Source organism: Empidonax traillii, unplaced genomic scaffold (genome assembly GCF_003031625.1).
Source record: "Empidonax traillii isolate 1590-97213 ecotype Southwest subspecies unplaced genomic scaffold, ASM303162v1 scaffold1082:size189471, whole genome shotgun sequence".
NCBI classification, from domain to species: domain Eukaryota; kingdom Metazoa; phylum Chordata; class Aves; order Passeriformes; family Tyrannidae; genus Empidonax; species Empidonax traillii.
Genome location: NW_020956275.1, coordinates 114,414 through 133,637, shown reverse-complemented (window position 1 = coordinate 133,637; position 19,224 = coordinate 114,414). Strand labels below are relative to the sequence as shown.

General features: G+C 37.6%; 1 protein-coding gene across 1 annotated transcript in view; it reads left to right on the top strand.

Moving 5' to 3' along the window:
• LOC114068538 overlaps positions 1–19,224 on the top strand; it is a 126,587-nt gene that overhangs the window by 26,624 nt on the left and 80,739 nt on the right. Inside the window, exon 2 of the mRNA XM_027904744.1 lies at positions 13,680–14,573. Coding sequence (XP_027760545.1) covers positions 13,836–14,573 — 738 coding nt within the window. The 5' untranslated portion in view covers positions 13,680–13,835. The remainder of the gene's footprint in view (positions 1–13,679; positions 14,574–19,224) is intronic.

Here is a 19,224-nt window from a genome sequence, read left to right as displayed (position 1 = left end):
CTCTACTAGCTTCGGGTTTTTTCATCCAGTATCTGTGACGGAAATAATAATCTTTAAAACTATATTATTAATCCTTCTTTATTAATTTTGACATATTATGTAAATTTTCTGCAGCAGAGACTATTTTCTCTAGGGTTTGGACTGCTGCATAGCAGATCATAGATTACATCTTGTAAGACATTTTAGCATTTTTATGTATAATTCAGTTCTGCTCAGGACAGGAACAACTTTGCTAATTTCTTCAAAACAGGAATTCCTGAAAGAATTCATATTAAAAACCACTTTTTTGTAAAATTATTTTCTGTTCTTTCAGAAAAGGCATTTTATGAATGCTGGCAAAAAGCTCTCCTAAATTAATGCAAAAATAAAAGAGGAACTAGGGTATTTGACCTATCATAACAGTTTGGTTTGGTTTGGATTGGTTTGGTTTGTTGGAGAATCATTATTCTCACATTTCAATGAAAGGAATTTTTTTTTTTAAATAGATAGTATTTGAAGAGCTTTAATTTTCATTTCACCCCATCTCCTCACATTTTTCTCAGCTCAATCTTTCAGCTATGCTAAAAATCCTAATATTTTAATTTTATTTTGCAGCTCAGATTGATTAATTCTGTGAGTGTACTAGTCAATAAATGAATAATGCAGGAATGACATTTTTTACAAAAAGTTCAGAGTATTGCCGTGGATTGCTTTATTAGATGATATAAAATCTAGTTATAATAATCAATTTTAACAAAATACAACCAGGCAGCAGAGCCATAAACATGACAATCAAAGATTGGGTGAGCCTCAGCAGAAGACACACCTCAGCAATCTGTTTTGCTCTGATTCAGTCAGTTGTTTGGAGCAAACTACCAACTGCACTTAATCCTTTGTTGCTGTTGTTATTGCTCTTTGGTGTGTAATCATCTGAAGAAGTCTCTTTAATAACAGCATTAACTAAGAGCTGAGTAGCTAATGGAGAAGAATCCTATCTCTGACCAAGAGATTTCTCATGGAAGAAATTCTAGATTCAGTTATTATAACAAACAGTTCTCTTTGCCCATATAACTTATTTCAGTCAGGAAATTGCTTTATGTTAAGCTAGCAAAAAAAGTCTGTTGAGGACTTCTTTTATCAAAACAAGCCGCATCTCTCTGGAGAGCAGTTTTTCAGATTTTTTTTTTTAAAGCGTATAGACATGGTGACACACTGAGAATTACTTCACACAATGCACTGAGGGTAAAATTTAATCCTGTTTCTAGTAACACACTACTTAAGATGAACTGTAAAATGTAAAGGCTTTTGTCTTTAAATCTGATGTAAAACCTAATTCCTGAATTATAAGGTGTAAAATGTTCTAAAAATTATATATACATCCCCCTTCTTTTATTTCCTACTTGGTCTTTCCCCATAATTCTGATATTTATTTTGTTGAGTACTTTATGGAATCTTGGAAAAGAGGTACAAACATGGAAAATGGCCTCGAGTAGGTAGAATTATCTTCATTGGAATGAATGGGGCTTAATGAATTTCTGACTGAGAATAAAAGATTGTTAATCTTCAAAACAGACTGAAAAACCACTTAGAAGAAAGAACAATATTAAATATGCAACAGAATACTGAGGGGTTGGATTGCCTATCAACACTTTAAAAATATTTACTTTAGGTAGCTGAAGTAGTTTGGATGAGTAAAACAATCCAAATCTCACCCAAGTCAAATTTGTATATAGAAAGCATAAGTCCAGCAACTAGCTAAGTGGTCTTCCCACAAAATCACTGAAAATATTTTCACCTGTATTTTAAAATTATTCTTTGCTTCTTGATTTCATCTAAATTTAGAATGCACAAATCCCCCCAGATATTGTCATGTCTTTTTAGTACTGAGGCACAATTTTAGTAATGCTTTTAGCCTTTTTTAAAAATGATCCGTGATGTGACTGTAAAATTAACATTCTGTGATGTATCAGTATTTCTGCAGCCTTCAACAAGCCTCACAAGTCTCTAGAGGCTCAGTGGCCAATATGTGTGTTTGTATATGCTCATCATGACCCACCTTCTGTATGGTTGTTTGTGCCTTCCATAGTTTTTGTGCCCTGCCATGTTCAGAGTTATAGGCTGTGGATTCCTTGAACTGGGATTCATTTCTGTGAATTTGCTGCACTTCACACAGTAAAGAACAGACTCTTTATATGGTCCTCTGGCTCTACCACAATATAAACAACATTTTTTTGTATTGACACAACTCCTCTGAGTCAAAGGAGGAGTCACGGAAAGAGGTAGGGAAGAAGCAAAGATTTCAGCACTTTAAAATCATGTTGTGTGAAGCATGTTGTTCCATAAGATGCTATCTAGAGAAAGCAAGAACAATATTTTAAGAATTCTAGTAATATTTTATAATCCACATCAACCTACTATTAAACACATTCTGGATCTTTTAATGTATTGACATAACTGCAAAAAAATATAAAAATCCCACCTTAGGCCACATTTTCTAAGCCACAGATCCAACTGCAGATATGATGCTTTTAGTAAATTGACAGAGGGAGCTGTAAGAGTCGTTTAGATGATTCATATTATTCCTCTGGGCAGAGTCTCAGCTCAGAGATCTCTGAGTCAGCTTTAGTGTTCCCTTACTGGGAGACAGAGCATTGTTAAAAAACACCATTTTGAGGCTAAAGCAACTCTTTTGTTATAACAGCCCTCTGGCACTGACAAATGTTTAGCTCCCTTTAATAGGGAAGCTCCCTATGCATGCCAGCTAAATCCAATGTGCTGCTCCTGAGTCACCTTTGCATCAGATCTTAATTTCTGAATTTTTACTTTAAGTGCTTTAAGCATCAGTCAACTCAGCTTCTAAATGCCCTTGCTTTTGATCCCAGGTGTTTGTTGTAAATAGGACACATGAGGAACACATAAATAAATGGACACAGGGAACATGAAGTGGTTTCTCTGCAACACTAGTGGTCAGCTTATCTCTGCTGTCTGCAGGCCAGAGACACTTCTGTCTGTCAGATTTCTAAGCTCCTCTGTACTTCTGTGGAAGTGGATTTGTCACATATCTTTTGGGAGAGGGAAAAAAATTAAATGCATTTAATTCAGCCCCTGTTCCTGGTTAAATGTGTTTTGAAGTGTGTTCGAAGTTCCACACCAGCTGTTACAGCGTAAGAGGCACTCAGCATTGCTGAATTCATAACAACAGGCACAAAAATATGTAACTACTTACCTTCAGTTGTGTGCTTCTGTTTGTCATAAACTCCTCAAATCTGCACTAATGGAGTACACCCCTATATGGAAGATGCTGCACAAAATAAAGCTATAAAGTTTTTCTTGATGCAAGTGGAAAAGAATCTTAAAATCAGTGTAATTTTATTTCTTTAATTATCTGATTAAGTACCTATCAGAGCAAACAGAAGTCGTGCCACACAAATATTAATTGGAGATAACATGATATTTGACAAAGAACATTTAGACTAGTTGCCACAGACATCAGAGTAAACATACTTAAGGGAACCTTCCTAGTTGTCTTTTTAATAGTAGTTATCCCTTAAAATACAGCTTTTGCAGTATGGTGGGCACTTCTACAGTAGCATTTAAACTGTCTATGAAGTATTGTTTTCATATGCAGTATTTGACTGACACTACTATGTAAAAAGTCTCCCAAAACAAGTCCTGGAAGTTAGTAGTCCCAGTGTTTTATATAGCTTGCATAGATTGAGATTCATAACTGAAAGAGTTCTTTCGGACACCCAGAATACCAACACTGTCTTCAGCCTGAACATTGATTGGTGAAAATGAATGGTGGACTTTGTTGTTTTCACATTTATCTACATTGTACAGGGAAATAGAGTATGGTGAGGGGGCTTTGTAGCAGTAAACACATAGTAGGTAAACTCTCTGGTACTCTACACCTTCCCCTGAGAAGAGGAAACTCAACAGTAACTCAGGCAGAAGTTCATAAAGCCTTCTACTTGCCTGTACCCTCACTGGTATGGTGTTTGCTTAGGGTACTTTCAAATATCTTTGGAATTGTTTATGTAAGTTAACAAGTCTTTACTTAACTGAAGGTTATCTATGACAAGAATTTACTAAAAATTTGATGTTGCTATGTAGGTACTGCATTTGAATTAAAGGGAAACTTAGACTTTTGCAAAGTTACACAAATAGATGTAAATAACTCACACAGAGGCAACACCAATTACTTATCTCAGCATGCAGTCAAAGATTAATTAACATGTCTTGTTTCACCATTGCCCTTCCTGTATTGCTGCCTCCTTGGTCACCTGTTTCACGTGCAGAGTGCAGCAGGAAACCACAGGCTACAGAACAGTAGGGTCAGGTAATTAAAAACTATATGATAATATGCATTTTCCATGGGAACAAGGTGAAGGTGTGTCAGCAGCTCTCAGTTTGATACTAACAAATCTTTCACTGCAATGGAACCTCCTAGGATAAAATCACAACAGCCCTCCTGATGATTTAAAGGGATGACAGTAGTGCATTATAACAAACACATGGGAGTGCATCCCAGCTTGTTTATTAAGCAGAGTCATTGCTTGAGTATTTACATATGTGCCAATATTCCATTAGAGTATGAGATATTATGTTTATAGAACACAAAAATAATATGCCAAGATGCAATAGAAAAAGGTTAATAAGTATGTGAAGTTGTGAATATAAGAATTTGGGAGAGGTGTTACAATTTGCTGTATATTTGTACAAAATCTGACCCTGACTGATTTTCATCTGGTCTAGCAATTTCAATTTTAATAATGCAAATCTTCATTTGTCTATCTGTTTGTTATCATGCAGACTATTTATTGAGCTCAGAGCTTATTGAAGCCCTGAGGATTTATTTTTTTGGGAAGTGGTACAGCTAATTTCCCCCTTACTTTGCTTTGTTTCTTCTGTTCATGTAACTCGTGGTGATGAAAGATTAACAAGATCAATTCCACGTTAACCCCACCCGCAAAAAAGTGTTCATTTACTGCAATTTAAAGAAAGAGAGAGATGGCAGCAAGAAACCTGTCAGCGGTAAATACCCTGGTGCTAGTGGCCAGGGGTGGTGACATTGCTGGTTTTTTGTCATGGGCACTCTTCCTGCCATAAGTTGTTTGCAATCGACGCCTGGATGAAGTGTGCAGAGAAGTCCATACTTCATACAGTGCTTCTCCCTGTCATCACTTTGGCTTGGGGAGCCAAAGCTGCATTAGTTATAGTCTCTTACCATTTTTAAGCTTCTCTTAAGAAGAGTGTAGACTAAAACACATATTGAAAAACAACCTGAGAGAGCTTGAAGTTTTGAAATCAGAATGTTTATTGCTATACAAACATTCCCTCTGGAGAGGCATACTTCAGAAGTGGCTGATATTTTACGAAAGGAAAGGCCTGTAGCTTTTTGAAGATAAAGCCTTCTTAAGATATTTAGTCATAAAAACATCAAAAAACTTTGGCCTTAAAATATATGGAGCATTACGGTAGGAAGACACTGAACGCATAAACGTAGAGCGTTTGTTCTACCATTTATTTGAGCAGAGAGGTAATGAAGCTGTATGTGTTTTGACTTTGCCTGGTATATCTGGGAAAAAAAAAAAAAAAAAAAAAAAAAAAAAAAAAAAAAACCTCACCCCCCAAAGAAGAAAGAACTTTAGATTATGTCAAATTAAGTGAATACTTAATAATGTAATTAAAAAATCTCATGGGGAAGCAAAAGATAGAATGGCTGAAAATTCTGAAGTAGTCATCTGAGCACTTTATGTTCAAGCACTTTTTTCTTCTGAAAGCTCTGAAAAATTAAGTAGATTAATCAAAAGGAGTAAATATCCCCCAATATGGGATTTTTAATTTTTTTGAATAAACAAAAATGCGCAGGTCATCCATCAAAATTGTGTTGATTTTGATAGAAAAGATTCATATAAAAAAATGTTGCTTGACTAAAACTGAGCAGGATTCATCTTGGCCTTATTGCACATACAGATAGGGATCACAGGAGGTTCCTCCAAAATAACTTTTGCTTCCTCTGCAGTAACTTATCTTCACTGCAGTTGACACTGTCTTTCCTTGCTGCCATTTATATCTCATGAACCCAGGAGGATCTGCCTTCCAGCACAGCCTTTGTAGTAACTGGCATTTATTGTAGTGTTATAATTTCTTTAGCATTTATTACGGACACTGATTAGAGATGGTGATAAAGACATTGCTGGAGACCAAAGCCTATCTTGAACCAAAGGGAAAAAAAAGAACATGCAAAGTAGCATTTTAAATGGTTGCATCTATTTACTGCCGATACTTTCACATAAATGATTTAGTGGTATTAGATTCAGAAGGTGTAGCAGAGGCTTTAATTTGCTGCAGTTCTGGTCTAATAGGCATAAAGGCACCAGAGGATTATGAAATACTGAACTCAGAGGTATTCTGACAAACCTTTATGCTCAGAATAACAAGAGCTGGTGTGAGCTTATACAATTTAAAACTAATTGCCCAGCCAATGTGCTCATTACCATATTGATGCAGTTCATAAATCAAAGCCCTGCCTATTCAAGCTGTTTATTAGTCTTGCATTAAGCAGCGTATTTCAACTGAGAAATGTAGTGTGTCGCCAAAACACTGCAGAAACTTTATAAGACTGATAGGGCTACAAACCTGGGGAGCTGAAGTGCCACAAACTGGCACTAAAGAGCTTGTTCTTCTTTGTCTTCTAAGTATATTCTGATCTAGCCTTGAAAGTTTCCATAAGCACAGAAAGAGGTCCTTAAGCATCAGGGAGCTACTGGCAATTTTGATCAATTTGGCTCCCTGCAGCAGCTTCTTTGCTTAACCAGGAGACTCACACTTTTTTTTTTTTTTGGAAGCAATACAGTACCTATGCCAGCAGAATTGAGGTGCATACATTAAGAATGCAAGCTTTTTATACAGGTAATGGAGAGATTAAGGACCTTAACTCAGAATACTAAATTAGTTATCAAAATTAGGTGCCTGAAGTTAAATTCTTTGAATAGCCTACTAAGGAAACTGAAGGAACAATCAATTTGCCTGAACAAGTACCTACCTGCAGGTGCCTAGCAGTACCTCCTGAGATACTCTGCTGTCCTATGACATCCATGCAGTAGGAGTGTCAAAAGAGTTGGAGGAGATTCGCACCTCTCTGAGCTGGCAGCTGAAAGCCAGGTGGGATAGTCTAGGATGTCTCAAAAGGCACTTGAAGCCTATGTTTAGGAATTGAATTTCCCCCATTTTTTCCTTCAGGTATTCAGCCAGCTGGCTTAGGTATCAGAAACAATCCAATATTGTAAATAGGATTAATGAACTTGTGCAGGGTTCAGAAGCTACCAAGGTCCAGATGCTTCCCACTCCAGCAACTGGCTGGTTTCAGGCCAGCTGGCACAGTCTTATCCCAAATAATAGTATCCTGGTATTTATTTTTCTCTATACTTTACTCTGAAAACAGCAGGAGAGATGTATTTTTATGTGGTCTCCTGAGATGAGTGTAGTAGATCTTGACAGCTGCCATGGCATCTCTCCCCCTGAGCCAGGCTTTCAACCCTGTGGTAGTCATGGCCACAGGCAGCAAGGATAGAGGGTGCCAAGAGACAAGGCACCAGAATTACTTTGAAGATTAGGACCAGGACTTGAAATTTAACTAGTTGGTGGAAAGGAAACTTGAAGCAAATGCAAGGCACTAAAGAGTTACTGAAGGTTGTTGAAGCTGTTGGGGAAATTTAATAGATTATGGGAAAATCAAGAGCTTCTGGGGGTGTGGTGGCTTACGTAAGATTATTGGTTTATCCCTGTTTAAGAGAACACAGTTCAGGGCAAAAAGGGTGCACATTTCTAATGAAATGCAACTCTCCTCTATAAATAGCATTAGCAAGAACAGGTCAGCCTATTACAAGTGCTGATCTTCAGACTTGATGCCTATTGAAGACTCTGCCTCTTATGTTCTTTTTGTAAATTCAATCATGACAATTAGTAACTAAACCATTTTTTAAGGATGGAAGATGGGATGTGATTAAGACATGGCTTTAGTGATAAAGAAACTTTAATTCCAGCTTACATCTCTTCTACTGGCTGTGTGGTCAGAGTAGATGCAAGCCTCCAATTCCTTATACGTAGAGGGTGGATAATAATAATTATCAGTGAAATTAATATGAATTGATACTTTCTCATGAAGGAACCCAAGGCAGTGATATGTTTTTCTTCTTCAGAGAGGGAAATAAATTTAAAGAACCTAATTTCTTTCATTTTAAGGAATATAAGCCATACATAAACAGACCATACCAGCCTCTGACGCAGTGCCAACATAACTGCTTTTGTCCAGTGTCTTTGGCTGCTGGCGGGTGTTGCAGATTCAGTAGAGATTTCTCAGAGGGATGTGTGCAATTTTGAAAGACCCTTGCAGGCTGCTGTGAAGGAGAATTTTGTGCTGATACACAATTTTCGATAGAGAAGAGCTAAATAGAAAAAAAAAAAAAACCAAACTGCTTGATATTTCCCTAACTTGTAAAGTGGCAAGTGATTGTCTTATATCATTTCTCTTTCATGAGCTTAAAAATATGAGAATAAAATTGTTATGCTATCCAGTTAACATAGATTTTCTCTAATATGTAAAAGAACTGATCCTTCCAGGTTCTTTCTACTTGTGCAAACATGAAGATTAATTTCCAACCAGCCCACTGAGAATCCCATGAACATACATAATGGAATTCACCTTACAGGCTGAAGAAACTAGTAGTATTTAAACTGAAGGGAGAATCAGCTCATACCTGTATGTCTTTGCTTGCAGAAAGGCTGCTTTCTGGCTTTGGTTTGGACTGACAGCCTAGATAAAGATCTGGGATCTTACCAATGTCAAGATCCTCAACCTAAAGAGACACAGATTTTTTTTTTTCCTATATGGTTTATCCAGTGTTATATTAAAAATATTTATTAGGTGTCGGTTCATTTTGGGGCCTGTGTTTATGAATAGTGTCTGTATATGAATGGCTGCTCTTCTCAAATCACTCAAAACTGCCTTGAAATGCACATAGTCAAACAACCTCTGGCCAATATCTCATCTGGAGCTTGATGATACTTTTCATACATGTTAGACAAAAAAGAGGCAGAACAGGCAATACAAAAACAACACATTGAACGCAATGCTAGAAGATGTCTACTGGTAGAAGGAAAGATCTTATTCTATGAAGATACTTCATTAATGTTCTCAGGGACATGCTGAAAGACATATGCCCTCAGTTACCCATTCATACCTGACTCCTTTTAAATATCTTCTTTTGAGAGGATGTAACCACATGTGCAAGAAGCATGAGACTTTTCCAAGTGTGAAGAATCATGTCTAGTCCCTCACTGTCCTGCTGCTCACACGTTCTTGCCATTTGGTTTTGCTCAGTGTTGCAACCATGCTATTCATGGGACGGACAGAGAACAAAGATTTGCAAAGTCAAGGTCCACTTCCGTAAACTAAAACTAAATATTGCCTACAGATCTAGGGTCTTAAAAAGAGCAATAGATGTATTACAGAGGGTATTTTCTCACCTTATTTGCAATTAAACTACTGTTCCCACATGGTGGTGAGGTGATAATGACAGTCTTGTTGAAAATGCTGGTTTAGATCAAAATGCAATTGAGTCAGCATACTGGCAGCATGTTTGGATTAAATTCAGCCTAAGGCTCATTTTATAGTGTGAAATTTGTCAGTGATTCCTCTTGGAGCAGTCTGTCCTCCTATATACTGGAAGTAGGTCCAGCTATAAATAAATTGCTGGCATTGCTGCATTCGTTAAGAGGGTGCTTGGAAAACAGCACATCTGTGACTAACAGTTGCACCTAAGACAAGCGTGTATGTAAGCACAATTAAATTAACAAAGTGTCTCTTTATCATTGTGGTTTATTGAATTTGAAAAGATGTTTTACTTGCCTTGGCAAAGTAAAATAAGCTTCTGCCACAGTGGAGGTGGGGACAGTGATGGCAAAGCTAAAGGACAGGCCTAGTAGTGCAGCTGTCCTAGGATAATAAACATATCTAAGTTGAGACAAGCCTCACTAAACTGTCCTATAAAGTAATTCCTGAAAAATGGTTGCCTCAAGATGCGGCTTTATTTGCTGGTTGACTCATTCATAAATATGCCAAGTTCTTTGCTGAATAAAATACTGCCTAACTTCAGTGAAGGCAGTCAGGTGCACAGGGTGTAAGAGAAATCAGCATCCAAGCGCCGCCTCCTTCACTGACTGAAATGAGTCAGGAGGGACATAGATTTGGCAGCATCTGTGCCAAGTATCTGTGCCTGGATATCTCAAGGTGAAAAATGTAATCTACGGCTACAAGCATGAGCACATGAATACATGAGCAGAAGGGCATTGCAGCTTTTCCATTTTCACTGTTTGCTCTAATCAAAAGCAATATAGAAAAACACTTCCAAAATTAAACTATAACTCAAAGATTTCTCACCCTGTATTTCTAGTGACAATACATCTTTTTCCTTTCCAGGCTAGATTTGCAAATAACCGATTTATAATCACACTCAGAAACTCACGTGCCCAGTAACTTGCACTGCAGCTACACTTTGCAGAGTATGCAAAAGTCTGTCTGCAAGCTATGATTCTATTAATATATATAAAAGAGAAGACTTGTAAAGCTTTGGCAGCAAATGTAGGTCTTGAAGAAACATAGGCAAACAATAATTAGAATTTGCAAGTGACATGGAAAGCTAATTTTGGTACTCCTTTACACTGGCTTTATATCAAAAGGCATTTCACAGCCTACCTTTTCAGAACCTGACAGCATCCCAACTCGAGCAGTGGGAACCTGACTCCAGGTGCTCCAGGTGATAAAGCAAAGCACAATGTTAAGGTCTGGCATGATGTGAGGAATGAGGTCACGCTGTATTTTTAGAAGTGCCTGGTGTTCCTGTGAAGCATGCTCTTACTCTCTCTTTTATTTTTTTCCTTCCCTTTCTTTTTTTTTTTTTCTGTCTTTTTGTGTGAATAATTTGGCCAATGCTTGCAGAAGGCTGTTTTCGCCCCAGGGATTCTCACACATACTTCTCTTGACAGAGTTCTTCTGCAGCAAGCAAGCTGAAATGTCTTTTGTTAAGAATCTGCTCACTTCTTTTTCTGTTCTGCCCCAATGCTTGGAGGATCTTTTGGCTACTCACTGGCTTCCTGTTGTTACGCTTATGGAAAGTAACTGAATTGAAAAATATGGGGTTACCTTGCAAAACAGGTAATACTATCATCAAGGAATAAACTCTTAATCTCCCAATTTGCTCTTAGTTTATGTATCTCACATTCTGTTGGCTTGTTTGCTTAGTTTTTCAGGGGAAGATTCTTTAAGTCAATGGGAAATACTAAGCAAAGTCATTGTGAAAGGGAAACAAATGCATTAGGGGCTAAGGGGTAAAAACTCTTTATTTTGGATGAGTGGTGTACTGTTCCAGCCAGGATCAGGACTTGATTTGCTGGTTTACTATGTCAGTTCAAGTTTAAATTGAATTTAAACTAACAAAATTCCACACATTCATGTGCTCTGTAATGCCAAAATACATAATGGGTATTGAAATGCACTAACTTAAGCCACATTTGAAACGCTGGTTTAGGTGACTTGCTGTTAGAGTAATACTGTGAAATAAATCTTAATAATTTATCCCAGAGAACAATTATTCTTGTATTGACTGAAGAAAATAGAAATGAGTCTATGATTATAATTGTCTCTGTAAAATCCTCCTGTTTAATGATTAAGATGAATATGTGCTTTTTGTGTGATCTTTATGCAAAACTTCATGAGTTTTAGTACAAATCTTGGTTGTCCTGGCAAAGGGGAATCAAGCCAATAGAGCACAATACACAAAAGTTTATCCTTTTGGGGAGCCTGCTAGAATTGGCAAATCTTTTCCAGTTACGGTTGGCTTTGTGTGCTGGGAGTGTGGGTGCTAGCTGTATGCCTTCTTGCAGGGTACTGGGTGTCAGAGACTCAAAAGTGAAGTTGATGGCTCATAGTGAAGCACCTGGAATGGCAGGAGGCTTTTTCACTGTGCCCACATTGAACAAAACATTATGTGAAATGTTAAGTTATTCAAATAATTCCGTCTAAATGTGGGAATGTGTTTTCTTTTACAAAGACACTCTGTTCAATTAGTTTTCCTAGTAACTGAGGGAGAACCAAGGGTGTTCTGCCCTTCTGAAAGTGAAGTCACTTCTATGTAAATGGCTAAGTTGAATCATCTGAGAAAATCAGGTTTCTCATTTACACATAGACACATCACCTATTAATATTGTGTGCCAAAGATATGGGCCATCTTCTTGTCTTTATTTGTCCCTCTAAAGGTCAGATAACTAGTGTAAGTTTTTTGTCTAGACATCAGCCATAGTTTTGGGTAAGGCAGTTAGGCCAAAAGGGAGACTCATCTCATGTCCAAATAAGTAACCAAGATAAGTGGGAGCATTTACCTTCTAGCAGCATTTTTCCCCCTCCATTGACTCCAGCAGGAGGTTAGGCCACTTACAGTAACATCTGACTTTTAAAAGGCTAGCAAGAACTGAGAGGATGTCTACAGAAACAGGAGGTCTATATACCTGCATGCTCACACCTATTACAGCTGTAGTCCAAATGACAAAGGTAATACAATAAATCCAACAGTATTCTTTCTATTACCAAATGTGTGTCCGTAACACTAAAGTCTACACTAACCAGCACTAAAATACGACTAGCTGGAGTGCTTTGCTCAGTTTATGGCACATGCAGTGACAGGCATGTCACATGACAGCATCTTACTTTGCTTGCTTTCCATTTTGACAGTCACAGTGCTGCCTTCTGACACATCTTCCTCATCACTGACAGGTTTGCCATATACATCAAAGGCTTAATCTTCTCTTTTTATTTTGAAAAGCTTCTGTTCTGCTTTGCTCTCTCACAGATGGAGTACTAAAACAATCATTAAAATAAATACTATCAATATTCAACCTGTCACAAGAAATAAATTACATGTATGGGGGAACGTAAGTTATTCAGTGATGCAAGCTCAGTTCTTCAGCTCCTCCCTTCTTCCAATGCGTTGGAGGTGCACAGCCTGGATGTGAGCACGGATATTAAGACTGATTTAAAGCAGACATGCCCAACTCCGATGTAGCAGTGAAGCTCTCTGTTATTTTTAGCCTCCTCTTTTTGCTTTTCAGATCTATTGGAAATAGACAGGGGCTGCACTGCATTGTCAATTCATTGAAGTCGAGAGATAAAAAATTCTACCTATACTGAAATCTTTTTTTTCTGTCAGTTGTTTTTAGTGATGACATTTCCCTATGTTCTGTTCCTTGCTCTTCCCTATGACATTTTAGTAGCTTTACCAGAACAATGTAAAATTTTCAGTGAATTAACAGACAATGAAAAGATAGTGAACAGAGGCATGTTTAGGTAACAAGAATATACCTAACATCATTTTGAATGATTCTGAACCATTGAGTCACTAATCAACGTAAAGTCAATATTTAAAAAACATTTCTGCATTTGACATTTCTTTCCTAGCCTCTAAGGTAAATAAGTCAAGGTTCTCAGGTTTTCAGTTCACTTAATCTGCATACATCAAATATTTTTGCAGCAATACAAGTAAATCTGAAGTAAATTTGATATGGGAATTTCATGTTTCAGGATTACTTTTGCTGATGCAGTCCACTGCAAGTATGTTTCCATCAATTTTTTCCTTTTCCCCCAGGAGCTGAGAGGATTCAGATGTTTTGTATGAGAATCCAGGCATTAATAAAAATTGTGTGATCATGGTTTTGGAAAACTAAGAAGATATTTCCTGGCTATATATGCAGAGTTATGTTTCTTAAGAAAAACAAGAATTAAGTAATTTGATCTCTGATGGATGAAACCCACTGGAATGGAAACCAACATCTATGAAGAAGAACAGGACTCACCTTATCTTAAATCTGCCAAGTGCCTCGGGACTCCAAAGGAAGCTAAGTATGAAGATTACCAAAGAAAGATAGAAAATCAGGCAAGTCCATATGAATTTCAGAATGTTTTACGGGAACCTGGGCTGAGTTTGCTGTCTGTGTCATCCTTATTAGACCACAATGAGACATCCTTGCAACTTGGTATGGCTGCAGGGCATGTCAGTGCCACCAACCAGTCTGAGACAAAGCACCTTTGTGAAGAATTATCCTGTTCTGCAAGGCACCTGCTACAGGAAGATCCTTTAAACCTTTCCTTGCACACAGGAAATAATTTAGACAAGAAATCAAAAAGGAGTCATGAGATCAGAGTCATAAAACATAAACCAAGTGCTATCACATTTTCTGATTTCCAATTTTTATCACATGAAGCTAACACTAAGCTCCATATTTGTGAGGCAGGAGAAGCAGATGAGTTTTCATCAGAAGAGGAAGAAGCAGATGGTAGACGTGATGATGATATGTTTAGAGAACTGCCACTGTATGAGACATTTTCCAATGGTCTTCACAGAAGGAAAGTTTCTCAAAGAAAGTGGGGTAAACATGAACTTATTAAGTATCAACACATCTGTCATTCAGAAGACTGTGATGATCATTCTGAAAAGGCATTGAAGGATCATAACAAGGAAGAAAAGCACATGGAGCTGGAGGTAATACAAGCTACTCTTTTGTTTTAAGTGTGTTTTAATTAAGTGCTGTCATTTAAGGTTGGTTACAGGAGGAAAAAGAATTGTTCAAATTGTTATAGAATGCTAATTAACATGACTTAAAAAACTAAGAACATAAACCTACAGTAAAAGTATACTAGGTCTTTACATTAGACAAATCTTACCTCAGATTGACCACACTTCTATTAGCCTGAACTTCAAACTTTGGTTTTCTGGTTTCCCTTGCTTTTTAAAATTGGAACGTTGGCTCAATTTCCTCCATTCATACAAGATCATATATCATACCATGTACAGTATACATTCCCTGACCTGAAGGACTGTTCCAAAGGGGTAGAGGCCAGGTTTATCCTGAGAGCAGAGTATATTTCTTCATGCTGAAAAATGGGCTTCTTTACTTTGTTGGTGCTGTAGCACTGTCGCACTGCACCACCTAACTCACAACACTCTTTCCACTAAGTAACTGTTTTCTGTACTATTATTTCATTAAAACAATGTGAGGGCAAGTGAAAACCTGGTGTTTAATAAAAAAACCAGGGGATATTTTGTATCTGTTCTGTTAAACATCATGATGCTCTATAGACCAAAATGAAAACAGAACATTTAGGACAAAATTAAAAACCCTGTGTAATAAGAATCATCCAACTATATATAACATTTTCAGAAAAAAAAAATAGTTGAGTTTATTAACTGTGTTTCTTGGAACTGGAGTAACAGAAGCTTTCCAACTGAGTTCTCACTACTCTGCAAAATAAGCATGGCTTTTCCCCTGCTCCCAGCTGGTGACAAACCAAATGACTGGAGCTAAACATGTTTATCATTGGAGAGTTCAGCTCTAGTAGAAAAATATGAAGTGACTTCAAAAAGTGGGCAAAACGAATCCTTAGAATTCCAATGTTCCTGACCTTGCAGCACAAATTAATCTTAAACTGCAGGTCAGACATACGTTTCCTTCCTCTCTCTTCTCCTTCCTCCAGCTTTTAAAAATTATTTTCGATGTAAATCTGCTCTATGCCTTGAAAATAAGGCTGTAGTCCTAGTCTTTTACCCAGTGTGCTTTGTTCTTCTCTGTCTGCAGTCCTCCTTTTACTTCTAGTGCTTATAACATAGAGTTGTTTCATTGGTTTCTGATTAAATGAAAGGAAGTAGAATTTGGACTATAATGACTGCATTTACATCAAAACTATGGTATACAATACTTAATTAATTCTCTCCTTTAGTACTAATCAATCTCCAGTTTGGGGTGACTAATTCTGCCCTTAACTGAATGGGAGCTCTGTGCTGTATTTCATACAGATCCCGACTTAAATGTGGAAATCCATCAGCTTACAAAGAAAAAAGCCAGATTTTTAGAAATTTTTCTCAGCAGATATTAGAAGACCAAGGCCCAAAGATGGTTCCAAAACAATACACCTTTTGATGCAATACTGACCCTGACAGATTCTCGAGATACATGGTTTATTAAATAATTGCATTGTTACTCTATTCTAAGCCAAGCTTTGCTTCCTCATTTACTCAGAAACTTCCACATTAATATAAATAATGTATTTCAAAATGGGTGCACGACATCCCTTAGATTCTCTTTACTGAAGGTCATTTCCATAGATAAAAGGGAGAGGCCAGAAGATGTTGTCATTTAGTTTACTTTATTTCTATGCCATAAAATAAACTCAAGGATGCAGCTTGTAGTGTAAAATAACGGATTATAAATTGCCAGACAAGCATGTGAAATTTCCTACTAAATCTTGACAAACATGTCAAAACATTTCAAAAACTGTACAGATGCAGTGATGCAGTCCTGCTTTTGATTTTTTTTTTTTTTGTAAATAATTATGAATCATTCTAAAAAAGCCTCCAAAAATTTAAAGGAAAAAAAAAGGGGGGGGGGGGGAATTATGTTGTCTCTCAAATTTTAGCAGCAGTCATGCCTTATTATTTAGACTAAAAACTTCTTTATTCAGGCATTGGAATGGGCTGCCCAGAGAGGTGGCAGATTCTCCGTCCCTGGAGGTATTTAAGAAGAGACTGGATGTGGCACTTAGTGCCATAGTCCAGTAGCTGTGGTGGTAGTGGATCAAGGGTTGGACTTGATGATCTCAGAGGTCCTTTCCAACCCATCTGAGTCTATGACTCTGTGATTCTATGATTCCATGACTCTGGTTGAAGCAAAGGTATGTCATTGTCAAATTATTTACTTCTAATATTTAGAAATGGGGCTGGGGAAGAATGTCTTTCTAGTGAAAAGAAATTAAATAAATAAAGACAGCATGGGGTAAAACTGTTGACAAAAGCAACCACGACTGCTAAACCTTAGACTTAAAAATCCTATAATAAACAGGTAGGCCACACAGTTACAGGCTATCACAGACAGCACCCTGACCCAGATGCTGGCTAAATCTTTGTTACCAGAGTTCACAGTGAAATAGTGATTAAGATCTACCCTGCAGGGGCATTCCTAGCCAAATGTACTTGTTACTGATCACAAGCCTTCTATTTTAGATCTAGAAAAGAGGAAAGGCTCTCTCCTTCTGCAAGCTAGGAGCACTGGCCTTTGCAGGCAGTCACCACAAGCAGAACCAGTGTCTTCTCACATTGTTGTTATAGGCATTTAGGCCTCAATTGTTGAACTTCTTGCTTCATTCTAGTTAATAAGCAGAGACAAATCTTCAAGTACAAGGAACAGTAAACAAGTAGAGGGAAGATGGAAAAAATACAACTTGTGTATGCTGCCAACTCTGGAATAGGCGGAGGAACTCTGCTGAACACAATTAATATAATAGTGCCCATTTAAAAAATCCTCTTTCTTTTTTTTTTTTTTTTTTTTCCCAAAGGCATACAGCTTCTGCCTCTTCTGAGTGGTATAAGACAAATGATACTTCTGTTCAATTTATGAATTGAGCATAGTCCCCGAGTTTTCACCCTTAGAACAGTTCCACATATATTTCCTGGGCTTTCTCATAAAATCTAAATTTGACAACCTGTTTCTCCTTCTCAGAAGTCTGTAATCAGTGGTGCATTTTATTCCCAAACACAGCTCTGCCCAAATAGGGAAATGGTTGGACTAGATGTTCTTAAAGGTCTTTTCCAACCTAAATGATTCTATGATTGATTGTTCCATTCTGTCCAGAAGTTTTTTTCTGCAGCTCAGAAGGGGCACCTTGAACCATTTTTCCTTGCTTGTTTAACTTCAAGTCTTCCGATTAAACTGTCTTTGTGCATGTAGCCAGCTCTGTGTGGAGGGGCAATAAATTATTCAGAATAGCTTCTGAAACATAATGTTTTTCTAGACTCTAATTCTTCAAACTATTCTGAGCAGGACCCAGTTGATGAACATATTTAACCAGCACCTACTGTGCAACTTTCCAGCAGTAACCTTACCCTATCCTTGCATAGTCTCAAAACAGTATGTGTTACTTGCAGGAGTAGCATTCCAGGCATGTAAAAAATTGAAGATATTTGACAGATATTAGGCAATAAGAAGTATTATGAAATCATGCCCTTGACAGTGGGAATTCTCATGGATTTTCCCTCACCTCAGGGGTTGTATACAAATCCTGCTAATATTGTCAGCTGCTACAAAGAGGCAAGCATAGTCCTAGCAACACAGCAGCAAACTGAAAGTCCTCTCTGAGGCACTTTCAAATAGTCTCTCTGGACAGCCTATATTAGCTACTGGAACAGCTAAAAAGGTTTCTGTTGCCGTTGACATTATTTAAGGCATCTAAGTGAGTTGTCACAGCTTCCCCTACTGTATCAGAGAGAGAAGGGGTAAGTCGCTGGAAAGGAAGCACTTAAAGCTAACCATTAGGACACGTTCAGTGCTGCAGCAGCCCCTCTGCAGCCTCCCTGTGTCTGCACACATAGTTACATCATGCCTCTTTCAACACATTTAGGAAGATCTAAACTAAACCTGCTTGTTTGTTTAAAGCCCGATAATGATGGTCTAATATTTGCATTGAATGTTATGTTGTTCAGCTGGGTCAAACAAAGAGATGCCACTCCCTAGGTGAGACAAGATGACCGAAACAGATAATTTAGGTAATTCAGGTAGTATTCACAATGAGTGTCTTTGTCAGGATTTTGCCTCAAGACTGTAAAATCAAAGACTTTTGGAGAAGGCTGCACAGGCATGAGAGTGGCCGGTCAATGTCAGAGGTAGTCTCTGTGCGCAGCACTGGGTAGCGTTGGTGGATTAGCTATGCCATCACCTTTCACCACAAGTAAATCTGAAAGTAAAACTGTAGTGCTCTAAAAGTTTGTGAAAGCTCCATTACTTTTGACACTTAAAGCTAAGGCAGCTGAACCCTTGAAATTATTTCAGAAAACAGTCCTTTGCTGGGAGAAAGATGATCAGTTTCTCTTTCCTTGATTATTCACTTACTTTCCTTAATTTCATTGCTCCATCTTTGTACTACAGTTAGGTAAACTTTATCCTCATTACACACTCATTGCCATGTGACAAGGTTGATAATCATTGTACCAGCTTAAACCACAAGAGCTCAGATTTAGGCTGAAATAATTTGTTGAAATGTGATATGGAAGTTTCCATAGCATCTGTCCCTCAGTTTGTCTGCTTCCAGCGTATGTTTTCATTCTTCTTCTCACAAACACCAGAAGATCACCAGAAGAGCAATAC